This window comes from Ciconia boyciana, chromosome 23 (assembly GCF_034638445.1).
Source record: "Ciconia boyciana chromosome 23, ASM3463844v1, whole genome shotgun sequence".
Classification (NCBI taxonomy): Eukaryota; Metazoa; Chordata; class Aves; order Ciconiiformes; family Ciconiidae; genus Ciconia; species Ciconia boyciana.
In genome coordinates, this window is record NC_132956.1 from 7152823 (window position 1) to 7179924 (window position 27102).

The 27102-nt window shown below is 42.2% G+C and overlaps 1 protein-coding gene across 1 annotated transcript in view; it reads right to left on the reverse strand.

Moving 5' to 3' along the window:
* IPO9 (importin 9) overlaps positions 1-27102 on the reverse strand; it is a 40178-nt gene that overhangs the window by 12836 nt on the left and 240 nt on the right. The window contains exons 2-14 of the mRNA XM_072844950.1: positions 17039-17100; positions 16297-16383; positions 15115-15316; positions 14589-14677; positions 14219-14305; positions 12411-12530; positions 8203-8303; positions 6527-6585; positions 5827-5978; positions 4610-4708; positions 4364-4470; positions 3053-3192; positions 1173-1332 (exon numbers count right to left, since the gene is read on the reverse strand). Of these exons, the coding sequence (XP_072701051.1) occupies positions 1173-1332; positions 3053-3192; positions 4364-4470; positions 4610-4708; positions 5827-5978; positions 6527-6585; positions 8203-8303; positions 12411-12530; positions 14219-14305; positions 14589-14677; positions 15115-15316; positions 16297-16383; positions 17039-17100 (1465 nt within the window). The remainder of the gene's footprint in view (positions 1-1172; positions 1333-3052; positions 3193-4363; positions 4471-4609; positions 4709-5826; positions 5979-6526; positions 6586-8202; positions 8304-12410; positions 12531-14218; positions 14306-14588; positions 14678-15114; positions 15317-16296; positions 16384-17038; positions 17101-27102) is intronic.

Genomic DNA, 27102 nt, shown 5'->3' on the forward strand with positions numbered 1-27102 from the left:
ATAAGAGGTTATTTCACTCCACTCATTCTTTTGCCTTAAGTTCACTCCTCTAGGACTTTTCCCCATCAGTCTACTATTCCTTGATCTCTCAACAGCTCAGCTATCTTTCCTCCTCATTCCATGGTTCACAGAAGCAGAGTTGAGCCAAGTGATGTTAAAAGCTTCCACTGCCTCTTAGTAACAATTCTCTCTTAAGAACTGCCCACTGATGGAGAAAATAAACCTTGAGGAAAAAAAGTGTCTGAGTGAGACTCACTGCTTACAACGTCTTTAATCACAGTGTTCTACAAGTGAGCTATGGAAGAAAAAAACAATTTCAGGAATAACTAAGGATTCTAATTCCTAATAGAATCCTAATAACTAAGGGTAAGAATAACTAAGGGTAATACCTTAGTTAATACCTTACCCTAATAACTAAGGGTAAGAATCCTAATAACTAAGGATTCTAATTCTAATTCTAAGGATTCTAATTCTATTTCAGGAATAACTAATTCCTAATAACTAGGAATAACTATGAAGTCTCTGCCTTTATTCATTATCATTTCAATGCAAATAGAAGACAAGGTGTTTTTGGGGGGGTGGGGAAGAGTAGTTCTTTTGTGGTTTTTTTGTGTGTGTTTGTTTTTAAACTAATGTTCAATTTTCACATTAGAATCAATACAGCAGATCTTCCCTTTTTCTTCTTGCAACTTATTTACAAAAACAGGATGACAACACCCGCCGCCCTCCCCCCCCCCAACACTTCTTACTGTGACTTGCTCCACAAGCCCGTATTATGTCATTCAGCCACCTTCATGACTGAACAGGAATAATCTCGGTTTCATTTTTATGCTTTCCATCGCTATCTAGTTCTGCTTCTCTTTGGGACTGTATCCATTATAACATTTTATTGTAGCCAACCTTGAATCTCAATTTCATATTCCTCATTAGAGTTATTCTATTTTGAACCTGCCTGCTTACACTTTTTATTCTATTAATTCTATTTATTTTTTCTATTTATTTATTAGAATATTTCTAATTATTCTATTTCTTCTAGCTAATGCTATTTCATTCAAAGCAAATACTTCCACAGTGTATACAAAAATATTATCAATATTTTAACATACCAGTTTTATAATTGTAATTTATACCACCTATCCCTGGAGCTTTGGAATATCTTAGGGTTTACTTACCCCCAGATAGCTCTGACTGCAGAGATTCGGACAGAAGGAGGCTGGGTTTCATGTAGGCCACTGACAGTAGCTTGCAGGAACTGCTGGATTAGTTCTGGAGACATAGCCACTGTAAAACGGCTGGCAGCCCAAAGAGCACGACCCAGGAGAAAAGGAGACACTGAAACAAAACAAAAAAACCCAGTGGTTTGAGAGTAAGTTTTATGAGTTTAAAATTACAGCTGCTTCCATCCATTATCCAAAATTTTGTCATCCTAGCAGGAAAATGGTAAGATATGACACAGAAGACCAGTGTGCAGGCACACAAAGAATTTTTCTTCATGGGTAGAATCCAGTTTATTTTCTTAGTTATTTCAAAAAATAATTTCAAATTTGTTTAAAAAACAACTTCTTCCCTCAATTAGTTACAATCGAATTTGTTCATCAATACAGCAATACATGCTTTAGTGATCATCAGAACAAACGTAAAGGAAGAGAATCAAGGCTTTTTCAGTAATTCCCGGTCATCTAGCTCAATATTCTGTCCCCAAGAGCAGCAAATAGCAGAAACTTAGGGGAAAGAATTAGAGAAACAGAGCATGTATACAGGGATCTTTTACAGATTACTTTTCTAGTTTCCAGCCATCACCTTGTAATTACAGAACATGATGTTCAACAGCACCAGCGAAACAGCAAATACTCATTATCTACTCACCTGTTTACACTTATCAAAGTATGAGGTATCTATCACACTTAACCCTTCTGCCTTTTCAGACTAAAAGTATCCTTATCTATTTAGGCTATCCTCAAACAGATGATGCTCTCTATTTCTCAGCATCTTTAGTGCCATTATTTATACTCCTGCAAGTATTAATTTTAAGACGAGGACATAAAAAACTCCATGCAAGATATATAGCAAGAGCAAAGCTTTGTTTTCTAAGCAAGTATTATAAAAAGCAAGGTTTCTTTGTCTTATTACCACTACTGAGCATTAAATGGACATCCTCTGAGAACTATCTATATACTGAATCCAGGAGCTCCTTCTAGAGCACACTAGCTCATTTACAACCCAATACCACATATGCAAATGTGTGTAAATATATGTAAATAGCTGAGGTTGTTTTTTACATGCATTGCACACTATCCACTTTGCACACTATTTCTTCATTCCAAATTAACTCAAAAAAATAAAAAACCTTCTTTGTAATAGGCTAAACAAATATTTCTTTGATGAAAGCATCCAGCAATTTGTTTTTCTGCACTGACACAACTTAATTGGACTCACCAATAATGCTCATATCGGCTTAAACTTCTCAAATTTTAATTATTTGCAAGGATTCTTGAGGTCTGACTTTCAACAACTCCTTTGACTTTCTTGCACACTGATGCAAGATAACATAGAAAGCAGAAGCCTACAGAGATCCCAATAATAGGATCACACTCAGCTAGGAATACTATTTGAATTCATGTGCTACGACTAGGGTCAGCCCCAGCGTAAAGAAAATGGGATGGTATGTTTCTGCAGGAATTCCGAAGCCTGTTAAACACTGCTGGTATCTTTCCCAGAAACTGGTACAAGACAACAGAACCACTATTTTCCACCAAGTTCCCCAAGCAGTCACCATTCCATCTCCAAGCCCTACAGGCTCAAGCATCCAGACAACAGTGAGTTGCAACCAAAGGCATAGTGTCCTACATGTAAATGACTTATACTAGACCTGGTAGCATGTGTGAACTCACAAGATAAGATTTATGCCCTTTCACCTGTACAACATGCACAACTGCATTTCACAACACTACACGCGTACAGCAACCTGATTCACCAGACACTTTTGTTTGTAAGAGATGTCCAAGGTCTGGCACTCAGCATTTACTCTGAGTAATGGCAAGGGCCAATATACCTGAAAGGTTGAGGTCTGCAAGAACAACATTTGTCAGGAAGCCATGCATATCAAAATGTATTCTACCATTCTTCACACTGTCTGTAATAATAGACTTCACAGAGCCCAGGGCCAGCATACAAGCTTCATGTATTTTCCACCTGCAAAAGAATTCAGATGCCTTTAGGTTTTCCCCCCAACATTGCCTCAATAAATAAATAAATAAAAATTCTGAAGTGGAAACCATAAAAATTTTTCAGTCTAAGCTACCACAACTGTTTTCTTGATCCCAAAGCAGAGAATTTAAAAAGGCCCTGAAAGAAATGAACATTTGCAAAACTCAGCAAGCTGGGGGCTTGGAAACTCACCCAGGATAGGCAGCATTCTCAGTCACTTTCTAAAATACCGGTTGAGTAATTGTTACTTCTTGTACCAATTTTGTTCCCATAATAAAAAAAGAAATCAGACTTTTCTATGAAGGCTTACATCTCCAGCTGTGCCTGACTTAATTATTCTATGTGCAGAAGCACTGAGATACCCAGCACTTTAAAGGTTTAAAAATGTCTAATTTTGCATTACGTTTTGTTCATTATGATGAAATAGGGTTATGGGCAAATACCACTTCTCCTTGGTTTTAGTTGTGAAGCAAATAACTTGCTTTAAAACTTATCACAATTAAGGCAGACAGGGACTCAATGTCCGATTTCTCTGACATTCAGTTGCTGCTCACTATACTGAGTGGCTACTCTGACACTAATACTCAAAATAAACACAAACACTGAACTAATGCACTGTAAAACCAAGAGAGAATAGTTATGGAACAGCAACCAGGTACTCTTGCAGTTGAGCTTTCTCCTCCTATCCCCAATTAACATTAAAAATTGCAACTTTGAAGTTCTAAAATTGAACACACACATCTGCATACAGCACCTATATCTCTTCTTTACATCAAGTAAAAGAAGATATGCCTGAAATTTTGGGCTTAATTAACTGAACAGAAAGTGAAACTATTGCCAATTTTTCTTCAGGTTGCATATAACTAATTATAGTTTCCAATTATACATTTTAAGGAATTGTCAGGGTCTGGAGGAAGCCTGGGGACAACTAGCTTGTCCTAGGAATTGCTGAAAGTATTCCACATGAAGAGTTCGTCATCTGGCTTAACAACTGCTGTACTTCCTTTTCCTTCTTCTAATCAGAGTTCTCAAATTTCATCCTTGTCCACCAGTAGCAGTGTCACAAAAAAAATGTGATTAAATTGAGCTGCACCCCATGCTGCAAAAGAGCTTGCCATTCATATCAGTGTTGTTCCCTGCTGCCCCATCTCCTTACCAGTGCTCAGCACCATTGTTTTTAGCCTGCTCAGCTTCTTGTAAATGTCTTGTAGCTGCTGCAGCCAAAGCAGTTGCACTCTCATTCTGGAAATCAGCAGCCACAGCCTGCACAGAAGGAAACGATAACACTTATTTGTGTAGACTTTTAAAAGTTGGCCTTTTCTCCAAACGGCCTTCATGAAGCTAGGTTTATTATTTGTTATTATTATTTTGGTTGCATCTAAATGTGGAACACATTTCATACCAGCAACAGATCCTGTGCAGCAATCCTCACTGTATAGGAAAAAGTATCATCATCTTCATCCTCCACAAATTGTTGTGGATTTGCGGTCCAAACTTTTATCTGAAACAAAAGAAAACAAAAAGGATAGGGTGGATGACTAATTCAGAACACCAAGGGTAAAAGGGAGCTTTTCTGTTCCCAGTAATCTCCGTTTTGCAAAACTACTTTCAGAATTTTTCTCTGCCATAAGAAGTTATAGTCTTCAACTGATTTTTCTTATGTTCTACTGGAGAAACCCTATATTCTATTGGACACACCCTCTCTGTTCTGAGCTAATCTTGCTCTTCTGCTCCTCATTTGAGATCAGAATTTGACAGAACTAATGACTGACCTGGAATCAATGTTACACAGTTTATTTATAGATGAGGAATGGGAGAAGCAGATGAATCTTTAACAGAGTGCCTGTTTTTATGCATGCCTACCTAAACAAAAAGACAATGGCTGTCAGGCTTGGGAGGCCAGGAGCCATGTAGAATTCCAGTACAAATTATTTCACACCACTAGCACAATTTTTTCACTATCACACTATCACAGAAACCTGGCTATCCCTTTCAGCATGATAATCCTCATTTTACAGCATAACACATCATGAAGGAATGAAGAAAGAAAGCTTGAGACACTTGGGGTTGTTCAGCCTGGAGAGGAGAAGGCTTGAGGGAGACCTTATTGCTGCCTTTCAATATATAAAGGGGGCTTATAAGAAAGATGACAACTTTTTACCAGGGCCTGTCGTGACAGGACAAGGGGCAACAGTTTTAAACTGAAAGAGGGTAGATTTAGATTAGATATATGGAATAAATTCTTTACTATGAGCACGCTGAGTCACTGGAATAAGTTTCCCAGAGAAGTTGTGGATGCCCCATCATTTAAAGTGTTCAAGGTCAGGTTGGATGAGGCTTTGAGCAACCTGATCTAGTGAAAGATGCCCCTGCCCGTGGCAAGGGGGTTGGACTAGATGATCTTTGAAGGTCCATTCCAACCCAAACCATTCTGTGATTTGATTCATGTTACACCATTTGGGAACATTTGGATGCTACTGCCCTAACTCCTGGCACAGGAAAGTGACAGAACAGCCTACTAGATTACAGCAGCTTCCATGCACTGAAACTCTTCCTAGGACATTAGCTGTTTTAAATCTCTCATCTCAGTTGCTTCCTACACAAGACAAACACACTCACCTGCTCCTCTGTGATCTGCATATAAAGGAGGATGTAATAGATCAGCTCTGGCAAAGCCTTCTTCACTGTGCTCTTAAATTTGTTGTTTTCCAACAAGGCATGAACAAATTCAAATATGCTGAACACTAGATTTTCAAAGCCCAATACTTCACCTGAACAAAGAAGTAAGTGGAAAAAATAAGAACATGACTGAATATGCCAACATACAGAAAGGCAGAAGTTGAAAACAAAAACCACAACTGAATATGCTAACATACAGAAAGGTATACATGGGTGTCAAATATAATTACGAACGGTTAGCTTGTCTGACGAGATAATGTTTATTCTTACTTCTGGACTAGCAAGGGCAGCAGCAGCCCCAGGAGGACGTCTGACCTCATCATATTCTGCTCTCTTCCCACCTCACTGCACACCCCTCTTTAAAAGTGATCAAGCTCAACCTAAAACCCATTTGGTTTTCTTTTGTCCCATTACGTTTACCTCAAAATTGTTGCAGAACTTACTCCTTAAATTACGCAGCTTCATTGATCACAATCACATGAACTTGCAAATAAATGATGGACACTGTTCTAACACCATAAATGTACCTTTATGCACAATATCCTACAGTGTTTCAGTCACTGTTTTGACAACAATAATATTAGGCAAGTCCATTCGTCTTCAAAAGGGAAGGCAAAAGTGCAGTTTAACAAATTCTTACCATCAGAATCCACAGGGTCCTCTACCTCTTCTGTGTAATTTACTTCTGTTCTCACATAAGTGGATGGAGTTAAGTAAATATGCGTGTTTCTAAAGAACTGCGTCTATTCAGGAATTAATCTGTTCCTATCTTAAAATTCCTGATAACTAGGGAAGTTTACTTTCTTAAAAAAAATCTTTGACTTTACGCACAGTCCTGTGTTGCAGAGAGACGACAAGCCCCAGGAGCTCCTGGCTTTGTGCATTGCCCAACTTCAAAGACCACTCCTGCAGACCACTTCCACATCCTTTAGATCATTTGATACACTTAAACCAAATCCTCCAAGGTAACCCAAAACTTCATTTATGTTAAAACTCTGCAAGAACGGAACCACTCAGACTCAACTCTTTCCAGGGGATGAGCCAATTCAACACTTCACTGCTGCCAAAGGGTGAGGAGCCACCCCATGATCCCATGTGCTACCTTATGTTGGCTCTGCTCCTCGTCAGGCCTCTCCATGAGCCTCCAACTCTGGGAAGTGGCCGAAAACTAACCTGGGGGCGGAGAGGAAGGAGGTTTCTTTGGGGATGGCGAATTGAAGGTCCAACAAATGCCAGAGCAAACACAAGGGAAGGAAGGACAAGACTCTCCCCTTTTGCAAACAAAAAACTATTTTGTCATCTCAGCTGCCAGCAGGACTGCAGTGGGAGTTGGGACAGCTGAGGGAGAAATACACCATCAAAAATTTAACAAACAGCTCCTTGTATTTTTACAGGTGTCTAAAAGAACAACAACAAGCCCCCCCCAAAGAAAACAGCTGACCTTGAAACTAGACAGCCTCTACTTGCTCCAGAACTAAGGCTACTTTTATGGTCTCCCTGCCCATTTTCACTCTACAAGAGCCTATCACCCAACACGCAACAGGATTCTGAAACGCAAGACTATGCAGGCAGCTTTGACATAAAAAGGTCTAGATCTATGATCTCTAGGAGAACAGACATTCTTATTAAATTACAGAGGAAAAGCTCCGTCAACCCTTACATTATTATCACAACACAGTGTCCAATTCTGGTGTTTATACCAAAAATTCACAAAAAGCTACAAGAAGGCTCAGTATTCTACAATTACTGTCTCGTTATAAAAGGTTAAAAAAGCAACTTCTGGATTAACGATATGGAAAAATCTGACTTGTCAGTTTGCAAGTACTGGAAAAACTATCAACAGAGCACCTCTAACATGGCCAATTGTGCAGTGAAGTAATGACTGTTACAAAATTCAAAAGGCAAATCAACTTCAGCAGCAAGTGTAACCAGCCATTAGTACTGCTGTGGCAAGGGACATTGTAGATTCTCCTTTACGTGAAGTCCTTACATTGTGAATAGACATCTTTTTAAGAAGACAATTTTCACCGAAGAGTACCAGAAACAATGCAGAGATCGGCCGCAATTCTACAGCCAGTCTAACACAGGCACTCTCATCATTCATCATATACAACTTTTAAGTTAAAAGAAACTTAATGGAGCCTACTGATGTAACAGAAATATTCGGTACATCTACACCATAGATGCCTATATTCTGCCTGTCACAGCGGACTACACCATGTACCATGCTCTTCAGCTGCATTCAGGTCGTTATTGTGTATGAGACAGGGTTTGTCTTGTTCTATTCTAGTTAAAACCATTCACTACAAAGGATATAAGGCGGCACTTTCTGTAAGGGTATTCCAGACAATGGGCAGGATCTGCTGCATTGACGAAACCATGTGCTTCGGATAGTTTTTCACAAGTGCTGTCACAGCCTGGAACAAAAAAAGAATATCAATCAGAAGCAAAACTGGGGAAAACCATCAACAAACACTCAAATCACAGGCTGCTGTTTCATTAACAATTGAGATAATCCAATGTCTTCCTGCCACCAAGGTCATCTTCTCTCACTCCTGACCAGGCAGTCCCCTCAATTGCATGAACTCTGACAAACAGGCCCCTCTTCATATTTGCTCTTTTGCAGGGAAGCAAAGGGATAACATGAGATGTACAACTCTGGAAATGAAGACAATGCAATAATTTGGTGGTAAGATACAGAACTTATTATATTATATAAAGACTGTGTCTGTCAAGACTGGACAGCCAGAGATAATCCAGATGCGTAAGTTTGAGAATTAGTCTGGGAAGCGACAGCAGCGTTAAAGAAAAGACCTGTTGACAAAAACCAGCCTCTAAAAAACAAAAAAAAACTTTATGCAGGTGCTGGCAGAGGATTTGAACCTGGTCTGCAGGACTGCTGCAAACTCAACACCCCGACTATGGCCACAGTAGCATCTAAAGAGACTAGTTCTATATGCCACTGCTTATGAACCCCATGCAAGTTTTTCTAAGCTATATGCCAAGACAATCTTGCAGGAAGCACTGCTGGAGTGGTGAGAGTTTTTCAATTCAATAGCTCTGCAGTTCTAACAACAGAGGGCTGCATTTGCAAGTTCACCACTTTCCTGCAGTGCAAGTCATTAAAAAAAAGAGCACACTCTCCTGTCAAATGTTGTATTTCAACCCCTGGCCTCTCATTCTGCCAGTTCCCACTGCTTGTTTGAGCTAAAAGAACTGCTTCACAAATCTCCTCCTCCTCCCTCTGCCTACCCCCACGTACTGCTCCACCAGCTACTAAATCCTCCAAGAAAATCCTTATCCATCTCTCTTCAGAGCAAAGTCAAGCTACTCCCCAAGCAGGACGTTTAATGGCCAAGCCAGACAATAACGGACTGCATCCACACCTGTAGCCTGAGTCACCGCACAAACACACCGAAACCACCACTGGGGGAGCAACACGACAGCTCCTGAACCCTTTCCAGCTATTCTGCCAGAAAAATCCAACCGCATCTTGACTAATTGCTCAGCATCTCCTTAAAGTCACTCTGTATTAAAGCCTTTTCTTGCTTCACTTCCTACTTGTGTCTTTAGACAGAGAAGGAATCCCCAAATTTGTGGATAAAAAGCTTAAAATATACACTAGCCAGCAGCAGGAGAGCATGCTAAAGCTAAGTGTTCAGTACGAGTGCAGCAGGTACAGGCTATGTACTTTGCTCATGAACTTAGGAAATCTGCCCCCAAGACACTGGCCACCACCTTGTCTTCCACCCAAGAACAAAGAGGGTATAATTAATATACAGGTGTTGAAAGAACAGATTTTAAGCATAAGTGAAGCAGCACTACAGCAAGGTTGTAAGGTACTTTAGACTGTTGGTTAATTGGTGCTGTTGATATAATTACTGCATACTAAGTACACCATATTTGTATTCCCTTGCTATGAAATTTGCCTTAACTCTGTTACCTGTCATGTTTAATCACTGTTTCTCTCAAAACAATCAATAGTGGCATGTTCAACAACACTGGAATTGGGATTCAAGAATCATTTAGTTGCAGCTCATTCCTCCTCAGAGATACCAATTTAATTCATGCTAAACTATCAAACAACAAAACAATAAATTACAACACTGGTATTTCGTTCTAGTCCTCACGGTTGAAAATATTTTTGTTGTGGCCAAACCTCCCATCTCCTCCAAGGGTTAAAGGCACGGACTTTCCTGTTGATAACTGCTTCAAAACTTGTAACTACACTTGGAAAGATTTGGGACAAATTAACAATCAGTGGTTCGCCATGACGTGATCCAACCTACTTATTTTCTTAAACAGGATAACTGTCCCAGCAGATCAGGTGGACATAGACACTTCAGTATTCTTCATTAAAGCTTTTGACACTGTCCTGCATAACGTTCTTATATGGAAAGCAAGACATTTTAGGTCAGGGCTGCCTCTGATTTCCACAGAGAACTCCACGAACCTTGGAGTACAAAGCTCTCAAGAGACAGGGAAGAAAAAAGAAAATCTTCCTGTCATTTGCTGCATAGCACTTCATTAAGGAAAAAAAGATAGGACTGAGTTTGCATCTGGTTGAAAATGTACTATTAAAAAAAAGTCTTGATTCCCTCCTTCATTGCATCAGCATTTCAAGGGGTTCCTGTAATGATCTCATCTGTAGAGCTGGCTTAACTAATCCCTTGAGGTCTCTTACTTCCGCATTACAATGACTATAAAATCCACTTTTCTGGAAGGGAAGGCAATTTATGGGTCTTTCCCCTGAATCTCTTTTCCCTGAGAAAATTGGTATCATCAGCTTAGAAACCCTAAGTGACAAAATCATGAATTGCCCTGAGTCAACAGCCACAATACTCTCTGTTCACAAAAAGCCTCCTACAAACCCCTTGTCAGCAGAAGATCTGAATTTACTGTTTAAATCCATATTGATTTTCTGCTGCCATCAATGCCACCCAACATACAATAGTGTATTCAGACCAAAATCCTCTCTTGTATTGCACCTACCCAGCAGTGGCCAAAAGTAGATGCCCACGCACAATTAAAGAACAGAGCAAGAACACAATGACATTTCTTCAAATACTTTCCCAGCCTGTCACATCTTTCAAGACACTACTGCTGTATATCAGTGCAGACATACAAGTACAAACAGCTCCAATCCCAGTAAGCACTGTTATGTAAATAACAAAAAAGGCTGCAGAATGTATGAATGTAACAAGAACAGAAGAACCGGGCTATGGTTAGAGTGAAACTATCAATTACAGCTGCTTTCTGTGTAGGCTGAAAACTACTTCTACTCATTAAACATCCAAATGTATGTACCTGGAATCAGAGATTCAGACATTCTTGAGCTGCAGCCTGTTCAAATCAAGATTACACCCTGCAGAGTATCCCCTTCGTGTTAGTGTTCCTATGTATTACTGTCCCACGAATCCCAGTGCACAGCCAATGGAAAGGAAAAAAAAAAAAACCACAAGAGACACTCTCTCAACAAAACTTGCCAACATCCTACCGCAAACTCCTTTCCATTTGGTACTGCACAGCAAGAAATAAGCTCTGGCTGCTTCCATTGTACAATACCTGCAACCCCTTACTGAGAAGTGACAGGATGCCATAACCAGGGTACTGCTGCCTTTAAGAGGACTAAAAAACCAAGTTCCACGACACAGAACTTAGCAGTTGCTAGTTTGTATAATACGATAGCATCCTCCCAGCATTTCTTTTCATGGCTCCAGCGCAAAGCTGGTCATTATGAAAAACTTTTGATGCTTGTCTCCAATAACTCTTTCTTATTGTTTTCTTCAGGGAATGTGGCTGAATGGGCCTCAGCCGTCCATCTTCAGAAACCTGTACAGTGTGACGCAAGTCTTGCTTACCCCAGCACACGTGCAAGTAAATAGAAAATCTGGATTTGATTCTGCAACTTATGTTTTTGAGCTCTTCTTTTCTCCCCCTTGTTGCAGGCAGCACACCCTAGAACTCCAGCGCTTTCCCAGCTGTTGAAGGGATCTCCACATTGGCACTCTTGTCCCCACACACCGAGTTATATGCACATAGAGCTCTGCAATCCAATCTTCTTTCTCCAGGAAACCAGGAGAATACAAACACTTTCCACCTCTCTTTTGCAGAGATAATTTAGCATTAAAGAGCAGGCAAGTTCTAGAAAAGCACCTGCACATAATACGCTTTTAAAACTTAATTGCAACAGAATCTTGCAGCATCTTTAGAAAAAGACAGATTTTAACTACTGAGTCCAAACAAGATGCATCCAAGACGTCTTAGATCAGCAAATGACAAGGACAGATTGTCCTATGGGTAGATCCCTATGGATCATTTTATGGACAGATCCCTATGGATCTCATCATAGGTATCTTCAGTACAGACAGAACAACTTATTTCAATGTATGGTGCTGGGAGCCAAAAAACTTCACAAGCAGTACTAGGAAAGGTGATGCACTCATTTTTCTCTGTTTTCAGCACATCTCACAGTGTATTGGTATTCAATTCTTTCTTTATTTAATCAGTCTTAAGTGACTTACCTTTAAGACTTCCATCTTAAACCCGCTGTCTGATGTAGGTCCATCAGGCATTTGCAGGGCCTGAACAAAGGCCTCTGTGAACTGCTGCACCACAGGAAAAATCAGGACTTTGGCTGCACCCTGGTTACAATCAATGCAAGCACAAGTGAATACTAGATACAGAACCCCGACATCCGACAAGTAAAGCACTAGAAGCAATGGAAATTGCACTTTCCTGCTACAAAACCGAAGAGGGACTCAAGGCAACTGCAGAACATTGCCAAGTCACATGAAATACTTGTTTCAGACATCACTTTGGCTCTCTCCTCATGCTGGGAACTAAGCTCAGCTGAATCCCACCCTTCAAAATTGCACACCACAGGCTGCTACAAACCACACACCTACATCTAAGCTAATCGCTTCAGACCCTAAATAGAGATCCAGACAATCCAGTCTGGAGAGTCTCAGGAGTAGCGCACGTCCTCCTAAACAGGCACTTTCATTTGATTAGATGAATCATGCCCTGCACCCAACCGCCTGGACCCCCCCCGGGGCTATAAAAGAAACTTGGGGTGACTACATCACACACCAGCAACTACACCAAACCCTGTGTACAGCATTTATCTCCCTCCTGAGCCACCCTCCCCCAAATCAAACAAGCTCTTTGTGAGCTGAGTATCAACAGCTGGCCTGAAGATTACCAAGACGATTCTTCCTAGGAAAATGCAGTAAATATTTTTCCAGATGTCAAAGCACTCTGTAAGCAGTGCTTGGCAGAGCAAGTAATACTGGACAAAAATAATTTTATTGAGAATACTCCTCATAACTCCATAGCTAAGCCAGCAAAGTTGTATGCTTAAATAAACTATGAAATACCACCTTAGCAATTTACAGAAAAAAAAGAAAAAGAGGCAATCTTTTTAAGTCAAATTTCAATAGAAGTTTTTGTTTACAATGTAAAGCACACTTTCAGCCCTCCTCCAGAATAAGACAGTAGGGAGCTTTTATATCTTTTGGATACTGGTACCAGCTGCATGATATTATTGCATAAGTAACCTTGTCAGCACAGTAGAGATACAGTGTAATATCAGAACTTCCCAAAAGTCTGCACTGAAGTGCTCCCTGTGCAAACAGGGAGGAAACAACAGATATAGCCACTCAGCCACAACCAGACACTAGACTGAGAGTCACCCTTTCCTACCCTCACCTCTCAAAAAGTTAAAAAGAACAATTTATTGTCTGGGGATTGCTGGGAAACCCACTTGTCAAAGGCCATATAAAATGCAGATGTGCTCAGAGCCAGACAGGAGACTCATGTGTATAAAGCTTAGTTGCATAGTGGGTTTTTTTCTTAAGAGCTATTCTTCTAAAATTTTGTTTGGTTTGGTTTCCACCACCCCTTTAGGAACAAAAGGTTAACATGCATGCTAAAGCAGTTGATGAAGTTCCAGGACTCGTAACCAATCCCGCGCCCAAGGGCCAGAACACACAGTTCACCTGGAGACTGGAAGCTATGACAGGGATTTCCAAACAAAGGGATGATACACTATCTCCTCCCCATGCTGACTCCCCTTCCTCTGAGCTGTTACAAGCACGTTTGTTGATATGTCACAAGTTAAACTTAATTATGGAAACCAAGTCACAGTATCAAGACATACATGTAAAGGAGGGAGTTAGCCACTTTACATGTATTAAATTACACCCTCTTCCCCAGAATTACAGCTGACAGAGTACATAATTCTCCAACATTTCATTTTGATATTAACAATTATTTAGAACCTAGCTCAGTTTGAATTCAATGTATGCTGTAGGGTAATCTAAACTCTTGCCTTTTCCAATTCCTCCATGTTACAGATCATATGGGCACACGTGGTAAATATCTCCACTGCACGCGACCTTGTGCGAATACCATACACCTAGAAAAAAGTTGAAATAATAGATCAGGAACACAAGATACTTATATTTCCTTTAATTTTATTTTAATTGTATTTATTTTTTACTTTAACTTGATTCTCTTATTTTATCATTGGCTTCAACATTTATGTTGAAATATTAGCTGCCAGCAACTATCATTTCATCAAGAAAATTAAGTCTAACTCATACTACAGTACAGCTTAACCGTTAAATCTGGAGCTTCTCTGCTCCAAGAAACATCCCCACTAATGCCATTCAGTACCAACTTAATAGTGAAGATCATACCTCTGCCATTGTGAAAATTTTGTACATCTCTGGAAGAATAACAGGAGCGACAAGTGGCATCTGTGTGTCTGTCACTTCCCGCGTAAACTCTAGAAAATGGAAAAAGAAGGGAAGCTCTTATAAGAAAACAAATTTGTAGGCCCCAGCAACAATAGAATCTTTGGGAAACACTAACAACATATTGGAAACACATTGATTTGTACTCAACTAGACCACTGTTGTCTGGCCTACCCGTGGCAATCCTTGAAGGCAAACAGAAAAATATCACACTAAAAATTGCAGGTGTCTGGAAAAGAGGGTGTGGCAATCAAAGTTGCTTCTGTAGCACAGAACCTTCTTCCTCAGCTTTCAGGACATCTACTGAGCATGCAATTCAACAGTGACTGACAGGCATCACGCCCAGCAGAAGAGAAACAGAAAATTCCAATTTCTTCAATTTGGAGTGCAAAGTGATAGAATACGAAGGTAAGGAAAAGCCTAAACCGCTTCCTACATCAGCCTCGCCAAAGCTCTCGCATACACATACCTGTAAGCACTCTCATGGCTCCATGCACTGCATTCACATCTCCACTAACCAGCATCTCCATCAAGAGATTGAAAAGCTCAGGCCAGGCTTCAGGCCAGTCCCAGTGAGCTATTGCTGAAACTGCATAAGCAACACTTGAGCGCACTTTGCTGATCGATTCTCTCAGCCCATTGGGTAGGAGCTCCCTAATAGCAACTTTTGCCTGTAGAGAATAACATTATTTAGCAAAACAGATCCCCAGTCATAAAGCAATTTAATTAAAAAAAAAAAAAAATTTTATACCTATGACTGTATCCTGATATTGATTAAATGTTGGTTTTACAAAATGAACATTCATGAGACAACAAAACCTTGCACACTATCCCCCGTAATTTTTTTACGGAAAACTGCACGGTGTGTTGTAACATAGCACTCTTCTCACCCAGAGCACTCGGCCAAGCATACAATAAATAGCTCACAGCTGCAATTAGATAGGACGTAGATATCTACATGGAAGACATCCAGAGTTAGCCGAGATAAATCCCAGCTCCAGTGTCAGGGACTATGTTTGCTTACTTTGGAAGATTTTAGTAAATGAGAACTAGTCACCAAACCCCGAGGGGATGTGAAAAAAAAGCCAGCACTTCTGGGGCATAATTCACAAGATCTATTTCAAGCAACTGTCTCTGGATGGCATGAATCATACCCTAGATGTGAAAGATGGTCCCGTCAACAGTCAAAGTGGCAAAGGGCTGGAATCTCTGGCCATTTTAGCTGTTAGATACTCCTACTGAACAGGTTTTTAATGAAACCCAGCAGACCTTTAAACTGAAATTTGTCATGGGAAAACAGCCTTTAAGTCCCAAGCTGAAAAACACAAGATTTAGCAAATCTCTGAAAAACGATTGCCAGAATCAGTATTTGTAAAACTTACAAAGCAGCTTTCTTCTAGTCTTGCTCTTAGAGCAGCAGAAACATTATGGCTGAATTTTTCCTACAGAAATTAGCCCAAGCTTCTCAAGTCTAGTGTTGTTTTAAGCAACTGAAAACAGATTTTCAAAGTGGAAAACGTCAGAAAACCTTAACTAAAGCCATTAATCCTCATAATACACAAGGGCACCGACACTTTTTAAACCACCTACAAAATTAATATTCTTGATGGATAAAGTGTCTCAAAGTAGACAACATGAAACCAAATCTTACCCTTTCCGTGGTCTCTGGAGGTCTAAACTTTTCTGACTGAGAACACCAGTGAGTTTCCACATACTGTTTCAAAATGACAGACGCTAGCTGTATTAGAAGAGAGGTCAAGAATCAGTAACAAAACTTGCAACCACGGCATCACCCCTGACCCGTTTGCTCAGTCTCCCATCCCACCATGCTGCTTTTAAAGGGGCGACAGGGCTTGCAAAAAATGCAAAATCTTTGTGAAACGGATGAAAAAAAGTTACCACAGTAAAAAGATGAACTGATGGTCATTCACTGAGCAATGATGGCCTGTACAGCACTGACACAAGGCAGCAGCTTTACTTCCCCACCTCTAAAACGGCAAAAGATATGGGCCACATGGTAACTAAAGAAATACAGAACCTAAACTTTCTTTTCAAGGAGGAAAACACCTACAGAAAAAGCTGCTGCAAAGACAAGTCACACTTCTGCTTGCTTACACCTACCATCCACCTAATAAGTTGTGTCCATTCCCAGTACAGTACTGTCTCAGCACCAGGTTTATTAACTCCAAAAAGCACTATTTTCAAAAAAGGTAAGTTTGTAACACCTGAATAATGTTGAAAGAGAAAGTGACGGCTCTAGAGAAATGTAAAAGAAAATGGAGAAGCGGTAATGGAAAGCTACCTCCAATTTTTCACCTGGAAATGTGAGAGAATATTTTAAAAACCAAGGACACTACCATCAAAATTCTTTCTACAGTTCCAGGTAAACTCACCTGACGGATGGCCAGAGCTCCCTGGGGATCTACGGTCAGTTCTGCTAAATGAACACCAAATTCTGCAAGGGGGAAAAAAAAAAATGTTGGTATCATAACTTTTATTCCCACAGAGCAAAACTCATCAAGATTTTTGGAGAAAGACATCATACCAGTTGAATGACTCATATGTGGGAAGGAGAAGATAATTCCAAAGCATAGCTACTCAACTGAAACACAAGCATTAATTCTCCCTTGTGCTTTCTGCACAAACTTAATTTATTTTCTCAGAATCTTATTTCTTTTTCTCCTGGGCAAGAAATTTTGCAATGCAGGTTAATAACATGCAAATGATTTTCAACTTTTACAAAAATCTCATCTACAACGTAACATCATTAGTCAAGTCCCTACATGAGGGATGCATGGATAAGATGCAGGATGGGGTAAGACAGAAGACTGTCAGCCAGCAGTTCCTTTTGGGACAAGCCGGGTTCATCCAGAGAGTGATTTGGAAACATCACTTCAGCTGTCCCAAAACACACCCGAAGACAGCTCAGAACGCACCAAGCGCCTTCCTGAGCAAACCCTGCCCAAGCACACTGACACCAGAAACTGCCTGTACAGTCATTCAGGCTGTGGGACCTTCTCCAGTAAGAAATTTGTCCAGAAAAAGCAAGAGCTGCTTTTAGTTGCCAAGCAAGTTCTGTAACAAAGGCAAAATTAAAATGCTTGTACCAATTCTGTTGAATGAGCACAGGAAATAAAAACCAGGAAGCTGTTCTGGTATGGTAAATCCATATGCCTCGATAAATTTGTTTAAAATTGCAACTTTAAGTTCTGGGTAGCTGATAACTGTACTAAATACTTCATTTAATTTTGCTAGTCTGCTTAAGAAATGCATTTGTGAGGTGTTAGTTCTAGAAACTGTGGAGCAGAAGGTATGCCCTGAGGCCCTGCTAGCACAACCTGACTCCCACAGACAGCATCCCTGACAAAAATGTATTGAAAATTCTTCTGCAACTCCTTAGCAGCATATTCGAGTGCTTCACAAATGTGGTTATCTGAGTTTCTCCCAATATCCACCTCACTTGTAAGAGGTTTTTCTGGGCTGGGAGATAATTGCCTCTCACTTTCCCATGCTTACACTCAACATGCCCAGCTCCTTCAACCTTTTTTCATAATCATGCATTTAAAAAAAAAAAAAAAAAAAGGAAAAAAAACCCCTCTTATGCTGGCTGCAAAAGCAGGGATCCTCATTCTGAGATGTACTTAACATAATACTCCTCTTAACTGTAGCAGTAATTATTCTTCTAGCTGTCTGCAATATTCTAGACTTGAGTATGGCATTGCATTTCAGCCACATTTTTAAGGGGTATAAATGAACTAAGAAGACAGAATAAATGCAACAGCTTCACATAGTTGCAACTCGCTACTATGGCTCTACTTTGCAATCTTTAAATCTGGTTGCATATATGCATTTGATTTTTTCCTTTACGTATGGTACTCTGCACTTGATTTACAGAATTTCTTTTCAATTATTTCAGGCCATCTCTCCAATTTTCCAACATCTTTTTAATTCTGCTCTCCAAGCAGATTGCAGTGCCATCATCAGTAAACTAGAGGTGTACTCACTACTGCAGCAACCAAGAGCTCTCTCTTAAAAGCCCTTTGGGTTTCACAATAAGCCACCAATAACAACTCTATGCACAGGTTTTCAGCCAACTGTGCATCTTAAAATATTACAAAATTGTATGTTCTTAACTGATAAATTACCATTGTGGCAAATTCATATCAAGAACTCTACTGAACTCAGATCATTTGTACCCAGCACTTGCTTAAGGAATAAGCAAGCTCTCCTGTCAAACAAAAATTAGATTGATTTATTGAGAACAGATCATATAAAACTGTATTAGCTGTGTAGCATCTATTTATCCTATTATGTTATAGATGCTGGCAAGCTGTTTAACGAGCTGGTCCAAGCATCTTTCCAGGGACTGAAATTACACTGATCATTGTATAGCTCACTGGCTCCTCTCTTCTCAAAGAACTGGTTTATCTTTTTTTTTTTGCCAGTTGGGGAAACTTTCCATTTTTATCATGGGCAACTGCAGTTCAAATACATCTCTTCATAAGTGCTTCCTCCACTTATATTTTGCAGATTTGAGATAACAGAAGCATCAAGTCTTCTTCCCAAGATAAAGTCAGTAAAACCAAAAGATTAGCAACTTTTAAGGAAGGGCCTGGCATAGGGAACACGTAGCAAACACATTTCCTCCCATCTCTGTTTCTCCTCTCCATTAACCTCAACACTAGTGAAATCCAACTCTCCTCCTTCACAGCCAAGCTCCATCTACCACATAGCCAGTTTATGTAACCTACTACCTCTTCGTCCCCAACTTTTTGGAGCAATTAAGCCGGACCAAACCAAAAAATAGTATTAAGCAAGCAGGGAAGAATAAATGAGCAGAACTTTCTACTGAATCAGTGCACTTCACATCCTACCTTGTTGAAGTGGGCCAGCACCAACTGAGTCCAGCTCAGTATGTCCATACAGAGCTGGTTCAGGAGCTGCTACAGGTCCCTTTTAGTTGTCTCTGCTGGGGGCAGAGAACAGGCAACTGGCAGAGGGAGAGGCCGGGGTAGCTGCATCAGCCAACCCAGGTGAATCCACTGCCCCATGGCCGCTGACACTCCAAATTAAAACAACACTCAGTTTGCAGAGACCAGATCTCAGAAATCGAGTTCCCTTTACGCAACATCTGCCCACCCCTTGTGCATCACAGTCTTCAGCTACACAGGCGCAGACGTTTTCCACAGGACTGGTTTTCAATAACATCATCATAAAGTAATTTGGGTTGAAAGGGACTTCAGGAGGTCATCCTGTCCAATCTCCTGCTCAAAGCAGGATCAGCTACAAGGTCAGACCAGTGCAGAGCATGGAGGGAATCTGCAGATGGACTAGGAAGAAATATCAAGTAAGTACCTAATGCTTAGCCATAATTTTTACACACTACAAATGTGTTTCTTTGAGGAACTTCTTCAGCATCCATCATGACGCTCTATGACTACTCCAAAAGCACTCTTTTTTTCAGCACGCCTCTGAAAACTACAGCTGTATTTTCCTCGTTTCTCAGCAAAGGACAGAAAGATTAAGGCCGGTCTTCTCCAGAATCTGTGATGGCTTTAGGTATCTCATTTGAAATCCCTTCTTTGCAGCTTCTCACTACACTGAACATGTCTGCAGCATTTCACAGTGCAAATAACACCGTTTGCTGCTGTGAATACCCTTTCTTCCTGAAAGTCAGATATCATGTGTCCCAACGTGGCCATTTCTTGTTTTGATTTCCTTGTTAGAAATTCAGTTCAATGTTAAAATGTTAACTCCTGTTAAAAATTCAGTGCAATTTATCCATTCACAGGATTTCCACCCATTTCTGCCCATTATCCACTCTACTAAAGCTCAAGTTACAGCCAAGAGACCCCCCCATACAACCACATATTGTGGTCATGTTTGTAAATTCTCCAGAATCCCTCCTTCCACACAATACCATAAAATCATGTATTCAAGGAGGTACCTGACACAACACAGAAACTACTCTCAACACCATATGCATCAAAACAGTTATGTCGGGAAGGAACTGACCATAAGCAAAACATGCTGAACTGGTGAAGCACAAGTGACACTACAAGTTTTGTGCTATCATTGTCCCTAGGGCTGTTCTCCTGCTACAAATGGACTGCAAACCATATCATGCAAATATCATCAGAGAATCAATGGAGTTTTAAAGCATCAAACTAAATGTGCTGAGCCGCCTGGAAGAGAAGACACTAAAAGAACATTTACAAGACCTGTAAAGCCAATATTCAAATCTGAGATCACGTTCAGATCAAAGCATTGGTTGTCTCCTGCACAGGACTAGTCTCAAACAAGATGGACAAGAAACTTTGAAGAGAGTCAGCATGCCCAGACTGACATGAGTCAATTTGCCAAGGTCAGCACCACCCTCACAGCCACCTGCATATCTCAGCTTCTGGCAACAAATGACCTTGCAAAGGACTGAGCTGAAGATGCCTTTTCATGCACAAGATGTCACAACATAAGCCATGCTGAAGGTAGCCAGATAAATGCCTCTTCTACCTGCAAAAAGGGCAAACAGAAACACATAACGTAGGCAGGCAAAAAAAGGCAATTCTCCAGCCTGGAGCCATTCATCTATCACCACCACACCTCCAGAACACAAGAGCAAATAGCTCAGAGACTTAATACCATCACCATAAAACACCAAACTTGTTATCTAACCAGGCAAGTGGGTAGCGGTATTTTTCAACTGTATACAAAGTTGGCATTAAAACCCCTTATCAGCATAATTTAAGGAATGTGTTACAGACATTGCTCCTCTTAATTGGGTCGAAGAATGATCCCTCCTGGTGGATGTACACCCTACACCTCCTTCAGAGCGACACTGTCCCTGCTCTGACATTCCTGGAGGTGGCTTGGCCTCCATACGTGTTCTCCGATATCGTAAGACCTAGAGAAAGATACTATTTTTACATATTACGGAATTATCCTCAAGTCATATGACGTCAGCCATAGCACACACACATATACCATCAGAGGTGGTGTACGATGTTACCTGGACAGACCAGATAAAGGGGGAACGGAAACACTGTCCCCACTGCACTGGGAACAAGTCGATGGCGGAGTCAAGCCAAGTAAGATGCACACACAGCAGTACCGCTCAACCTGAAGCTCTCATTTCTCCTGCCTTCCCCCGAACAGTCTCAGACATCGCTTTTACTTATGTTCCATTAAAACCTAGAGACAACAGAGGTCACCAGGTGAACTTTCATCTTTCTGGAGACAAATAATGCATCTTCCATCCACAAGCTGTCAGGTGGTGCCTACTCCCACACTTTCTCAGCAGACAGAAGATGCAGGGAAGAGACTGAGTCGCTGTGGACATGTTTGGAAGCTGCTAAAGTGTGACATGGCAGGAAGAAACTGCCACCATGTCCTTACTCCAGACCTGACGTCCCGTACTCCTCCAGAACATCTGTATCGAGTCAGACAGGAGACTCCTCTTGGACAGTTCAGCCTGTTCCAGAGGCTCACCTCTGACTGCATTTCCACCCATCCCCTTGTAGAAGCACTGGCCAGGTCCGCTATCAAGCTGCTTCAGGGAGCTCGGCTGCATCCTCAAAAAACTGAACCATCCCAACCTGGCTAAACCCTGCATGGAGCAGAGCAGGCACTAGCGCAGGGCAGCACACAGCACGTGGGGAGAGCTAACTGCTGTATTGGCTTAACTGTGTTACACAACCCAACCTGCAAGCAGCTTAAGGAAAGAGGTGAGGGCAGAGCAACGCTTCCCCCAACACAACCCCTCGGAAATCTTGGCGTTGGGAACCTCCTGAAGCAGGTGTTGTATCTGACCAGTGTCTTTAATGGTTCTTGATGAGTTTTTTCCTCCAGGATTGTCAAACCATTTTAAAACCATTTCTACCTCTAACATCCAGCAGTGATGAGTTCCATAGTTTGCACACCAGGGGAAACAACCTAATTGCTTCTGCTTGTTTCAGGTTCATTTTCATCTCATGTTCGCTTTATGAGAAGTCACAAATGATCACTCCTCACTCACTTTCTCTGTCGCTCATGATTTTAGAGTCTCCATCTCTGCTAACTCTTTCCCAGGCAGAAAAGTCAATGTATTCGCTCCTTCTGAGAACAGCAGCTTTTCCACACCTCTGTCAATGTCTCTGTGCTGCATTTTTACTGCCCTGCTTTATCCCTCCAGAGAGCAGCAAGCCAGTAATGCATGCGGCACTCGGACTGCAGAAGCATGAGGAATTTATGTCGCGCTTTGTTCTCTGTTCCCTCCTTAACGGTCCATTTGGCTTTCGGAGCACGGCTGAGCAGTGAATGGGTATTTTCAGGAAACTCTCCACACTGACAATGGGATCTCTTCTCCCAGTGGCAATAGTTAGGACAGCCCGTTACTTTTTAAGGTATCATCTGGGCTGTCTCCTCCCCTCTGAACATTACTTTGCCGACCAACACTGCAACTGTTTGCACACTCAACTCACCCTTGTGAAATCATTCTATAATTTTTGCCATCGATTCTCACCCTGGCCAGACTGAACAGCACAGCACTATCAGCAACTTTGCCACACCACTATTCACTCTTCTCCACATCATTTATAGACGTGCTGAGCAGTCCAGCTTCACGTGGGACTCTTGATTATCTCCCTACAGCGTGAAACATGACCAGACACTTCTACCTCTTGTCTTCAAGCTTTTCTTCAGTTATTAATTCAAGACCTATCCCCAGCAGTTTAGTTTCTTCAAAAAGTTTAAGTAAGGGAATTTTCTAAAAGTTTTTTGGCAGCCCCAGGACTCCTTCAAACAGCTCTTCTATTAAACACAGATCGCCTCTGCCCCAACAATCGCATGCGCCCAGCTCTCCTCATTCCAACTCTTAACATGATTTTAACCATTGCAGGCAGTGCAACAGCCACACCCACTCACCTGTAACAACCTCAGCATTCACCCCTCTGCTCCTCATCTTAGAGCCCTTACTAAAAGCTGTCCTGTGTTTACCAACTTACATTTATCTGGTCCCTAAACGACCTTCAGTGGCGAGTTTTACAGCACAATTTGTAGCATGGTAATTTAACGTTTCAGTCCCTTTAAAACTCTTGGAGATCCATCCTGTAGCACTTGCTGTTTAAAGTAAACTGATAAGTGAAAATGCTTCTACTCATGCTTCAACTTGACATGGATTCTGCAACGTGTCTCCTGTAGAGGCCCTTCCACGTGGCAAGTTAAGTCAACACCTACACAAGGAATTCAGCTCTTCTGCAGCCCTATACTCCCTGAATGTACCCTGCACACTTCAGTCAGCTGGTGGCCACGCACACTCCCTGAAATGCTTTCTGCTTCTGCAACAGTGGAAAGCATCATACGTTTTTATGTCTTTAACAAGTTTTTTTTCAATTTTTTTTGCCTACTTTCATTTATTTTTCATTAAAAGTACCAATATTTGTGCTCTTTTCTACTGCCTCACTTTTACTTTCAGCATCTTCTTTACACTGCTTAATGATACTGCATTTTTTGTTTCTTCAAAGTACTTCTGACACACATAACCTACATTTCTTTACCTCAATAATAAAGTGTTGGCAAACACTGTATTCCTTTAGGATTCCTCTTCCTCTAGGTTTCTGCAAGATTCTCCACACCAAAGACAACACAGAAAGGAGAATATAGCTTATTCCTTCCATGCTGCTTGACTAGGACAAGAGAGGAGGAATCACAGAAGTGCAGAATAATTCAGCTGAAAGGAGGTCTTCAGTCCAACCCCCATGATCAAAGCACCATCAGCAGCATCAAATCAGGTTGCTCAGAGCATTTTCTAGGCAGGTCTTGGAAATACTCAAGGATGGAAACGGCACAGCTTCTCTGGACAACCTGCTCCAAAGCTTGGCTCTCCTCACAGTGAAAAAATTTCTCCTTATATCCAGTCTGAACCTCTTGTTTCAGTTTCTGCCTGCTTTCCTTCATCCTCTCCTACCCCGCAGTGTCTTGACAACCTCCTCATAGTTACCAGAAGCTGCTGTCAGATCCACCCCCAAAACCCTCTTGTCTCCATACTGGAAAACCCCTCTCCTCCAGCACTTCCTCATGTGGCAAGCGCTGCAATTCCCCAACCAACTTGATGGCCCTTTTGCTGAACTCACTCCCATTTGTCCCTGTCTTTCTTGTACTCAGGGGGTAGGAGCAAAACCAGACAAGTATTTGAGATGTGGTCTAACAAGCGCTGACTAGAGAGGGCTGATCTCTGCCTCTGATCCTGTTCATACAGCCTGGGATACAAGTGGCCTCCAGGGCACACCGCTGGCCCTGTCCAGCTCACCGGCCACCAGGATTTCCAGGCCCTTTGCCACAAAGCTGCTCCCCCCCCAGGCAGTGCCTGATCTGCATCCCTGTGGTGGGTTCTCCCATTGCAGGCGCAGAACTTGCTATCCGTCCTTGCTGAATTTCAAGAGGTTCCTCTCAGTCCATTCCTGCAGGGCTCTCTGGGTGGAAACCTTGCCCTCAAGGACATCACCCACCTCCCCTCCAGTGTGGTGTCACCTGCAAACTGCATGAGAGGGTATTCTGTAACCTCCTCCAGGTCACGGGTACAGCTCCTGCAACACACCTGTGCAGTTCTGGGACTGCAACTGCAGAGAAGTACTGCATGACTTTAGGATATTTGTAAAACAGTGAAGAAATAGAAGCGTAGATGACTCCATTCCTCTTGCCCGTAATGTTATCCACCAAATGTAATTCTGTTGCATTCCTGGGCTCTCAAAGGGGCCTTAGGGACATCCATCACCTAGAGTCTTCAAAAAACTTTATTTTCTGGAAATCTGCTACCCAAACCATTACACAAACTTGATTTCATTTCTTGTGATAAGATTCAGACTGTTTGGGGAAAAAAAAGTTGCCACTGAAGACCACGCTGACTGTATTAGCTTTGCAAGGAAAAGGCTCTATAGGCTAATGAACCTCACAGCACTTCCAGACTCGTACTACTGCAAATGCCGTCAAGTCACTCATTAAAACCTCCAATAGCTGCGGTGGCAACACACAGATTTCCTGGTAATGCATCAAGGAAGACTTAACCTGAGAGTGTTACAAGCACGTGTTAAGGGACTGCATAACAAGAAACATTTTATCAAACAATTTGCCTTCCTTTCATCACCCTGATCTCATTCACAGAGTAACATAATCACAACACTGTTCTTGACCCAGTCATGTCCTTACACCTTCCTTCTCTTTACCATAATCCCTTTGATAACATTTCTGAGCTAAAGTTCAGGAGCAGAAAGGCTTTAAAACACTTCACAAAACACTTTCAGAATGGCACAATCAGACAAAGGTAAGGCAAAATTTCCAGGAGGGTCCATGAACAACCAGCCCATCAAGCTGCCAGGCCACAGGCACAACTTAGGGCCAAGGGCTGCAGCGCCACGCTCTCCAGAGCCCAGCTCCCGTAACGGCAGACTACCTGCAAATCTTCCAGTGGTTTCTACAGATTCCAGTTTTTTGGGATGGGTTATAACATTTAAGCTGAAGCAAAATAAAATGTTACCATCAATAGGTTTTTAATGGTAGCTTCCACCCCAGAAAAGCAGCAAGTGCATGAGCTAGCTTAGTGCCACCATAAAAAGGCCAGATGAGTAATGGAATAATGAGAAACACTGTTCAAATTTGGGGCACTTGCTCTTTTAAGCTCTGTCTTTTCAAAGCCATAGGCCGGTTGCCATCCAGCTCCAGTGTCCCGCATGCCCTCAGCTCTCCACAGCAGACGCAGGAGTGTCAGGGCCCCGTCACAGGAGTTTCACACAAGACGAGGGCAGAGCTACGTCCTGATCACACTCAACCCAAAACACGCCACGTACAGATGCCGACCTGCACGACGTGGGCAAGCACAAGGGCACACATGTCCAGAGGTGAAGAGGATCACTGTGGGAGTGGGACAGGGCCTGCAGACAAACGCGCAGCAGGAAGGCTCTCCGTGACCGTCGTGTGAGCGACCCTGAAGTCTTCGCCTCAGGTGGAAAGAGGTGCCCAAAGCAACAGCCCCGCTGCTGCGCCATCCCACCCGCTCCACGTCCTACCACTGGTGAGCTTAGGGTGCTCCTTGGTCACCCAGTCCTCGCACAACACCACGCCGTCCCACGGCCCTTCCCCGCACTGCCCCACGGCTGTTTCCCTCGCGTCCCACTGACGAGAGCGGTGCCTTGAAGAAACCCTGCTGCGGCTCTGCCCGCTGACCTCCGCTGCAGGCCGGAGGCAGCCCGAGCGAAGTCCCACCGGCGAACCCGCAGCTGAACTCCTGCGGCGGGGCAGGGGCTGCTCGGGAGAAACCGGGCACACGCCTACAGCCGGTAGGAAAGCCGCCGGCGCCGGCCCCAGCGCTGAAGCTGGAAGTTTTGGCCGAGGCCAACGCGCGGCCACGAGGCACCGGTACCGGGAAACGCTCGGGGAAGGCGGCGGCCCCTCCCCACCCGGACACCGCCACCCCCCTCCACCTCCGATC